The sequence below is a fragment of the Sturnira hondurensis genome, unplaced genomic scaffold (assembly GCF_014824575.4).
Source record: "Sturnira hondurensis isolate 20B ecotype Veracruz unplaced genomic scaffold, ASM1482457v3 Scaffold0008568, whole genome shotgun sequence".
In the NCBI taxonomy this organism is placed as follows: domain Eukaryota; kingdom Metazoa; phylum Chordata; class Mammalia; order Chiroptera; family Phyllostomidae; genus Sturnira; species Sturnira hondurensis.
In genome coordinates this window covers 1-748 of record NW_028081199.1, presented here as the reverse complement: position 1 = coordinate 748, position 748 = coordinate 1, and the positions used below count along the sequence as shown (strand labels likewise).

The following is a 748-nucleotide window of genomic DNA, read 5'->3' as shown; positions in this document are numbered from 1 at the left end:
CTGCAATTGTCAACCTGGCTTGTAGTAGATCTTTCCATCGTTGATGAATCTGTGAGTTTACACAGATACACAATATACTTTCCATTCCTTTGAGAGCTTGGTAGAAAGCAGAGAAGGTTTCAATGAGTGGGTCTCCTGGGCTTTGTACTGGAGACACAATAGAAACACTACCAGGAATTTCCCTTTTGTCATGAGATTTTCGTCTGTGAGAAATAAAATCAGTTGCCTGACTCCAGAAGCTCTTTCTCTCTGCCATAAATGTGGTTCTAGGGGCTTATAGCTCTCCTCTTTCAAGTCTGATCTGCCATTGCAGAAGATCCAGCTGGGCTGATCATAAAGATTTAGGTGAGATATTTTCTCCCTTATGGCAGCTGTCTTTTCCTCATATTGACTTGGAAAGTGAAGATTTGCTACCCGGGTTTTTTTGTAAGCTTTGGCCACCCCCTTGCTCTCAGATTCAGGATCAAAGTCCAACACAGCAAACCATTTAATTTCTTTTAGGAAATCTAAGTTCTTTGTTTGGTTTGGATGGCATTTATTTGTTACAAGAATATACCAATTGTAGTATGAATTATCCAGTGACTCTCGATTTCCTATGAGAAGTTTAACTAGCTTTTGTCCTTCACTCTCCTTCTTATTTGCCTTGGCCTCATACTTTTCTTCAGCTTCTTTTCTAGATACTGCTAGTGACTTTAACTTTTTAAAAAATGCTTTGAATTCCACATCCCGTTGCTTGACATTGGCCCGG

At 39.8% G+C, this 748-nt stretch overlaps 1 protein-coding gene across 1 annotated transcript; it reads right to left on the bottom strand.

The window, feature by feature from the left end:
- Window positions 1–4: 4 nt before the first annotated feature.
- Window positions 5–744, bottom strand: LOC118992982 (sterile alpha motif domain-containing protein 9-like; the record flags this gene model as incomplete). Its single annotated transcript, XM_037055058.1, is given in 2 exon segments — window positions 5–156; window positions 159–744. Coding segments are annotated over 2 exon segments (738 nt in total), but the record flags the coding sequence as incomplete, so codon positions are not given.
- Window positions 745–748: the final 4 nt, after the last annotated feature.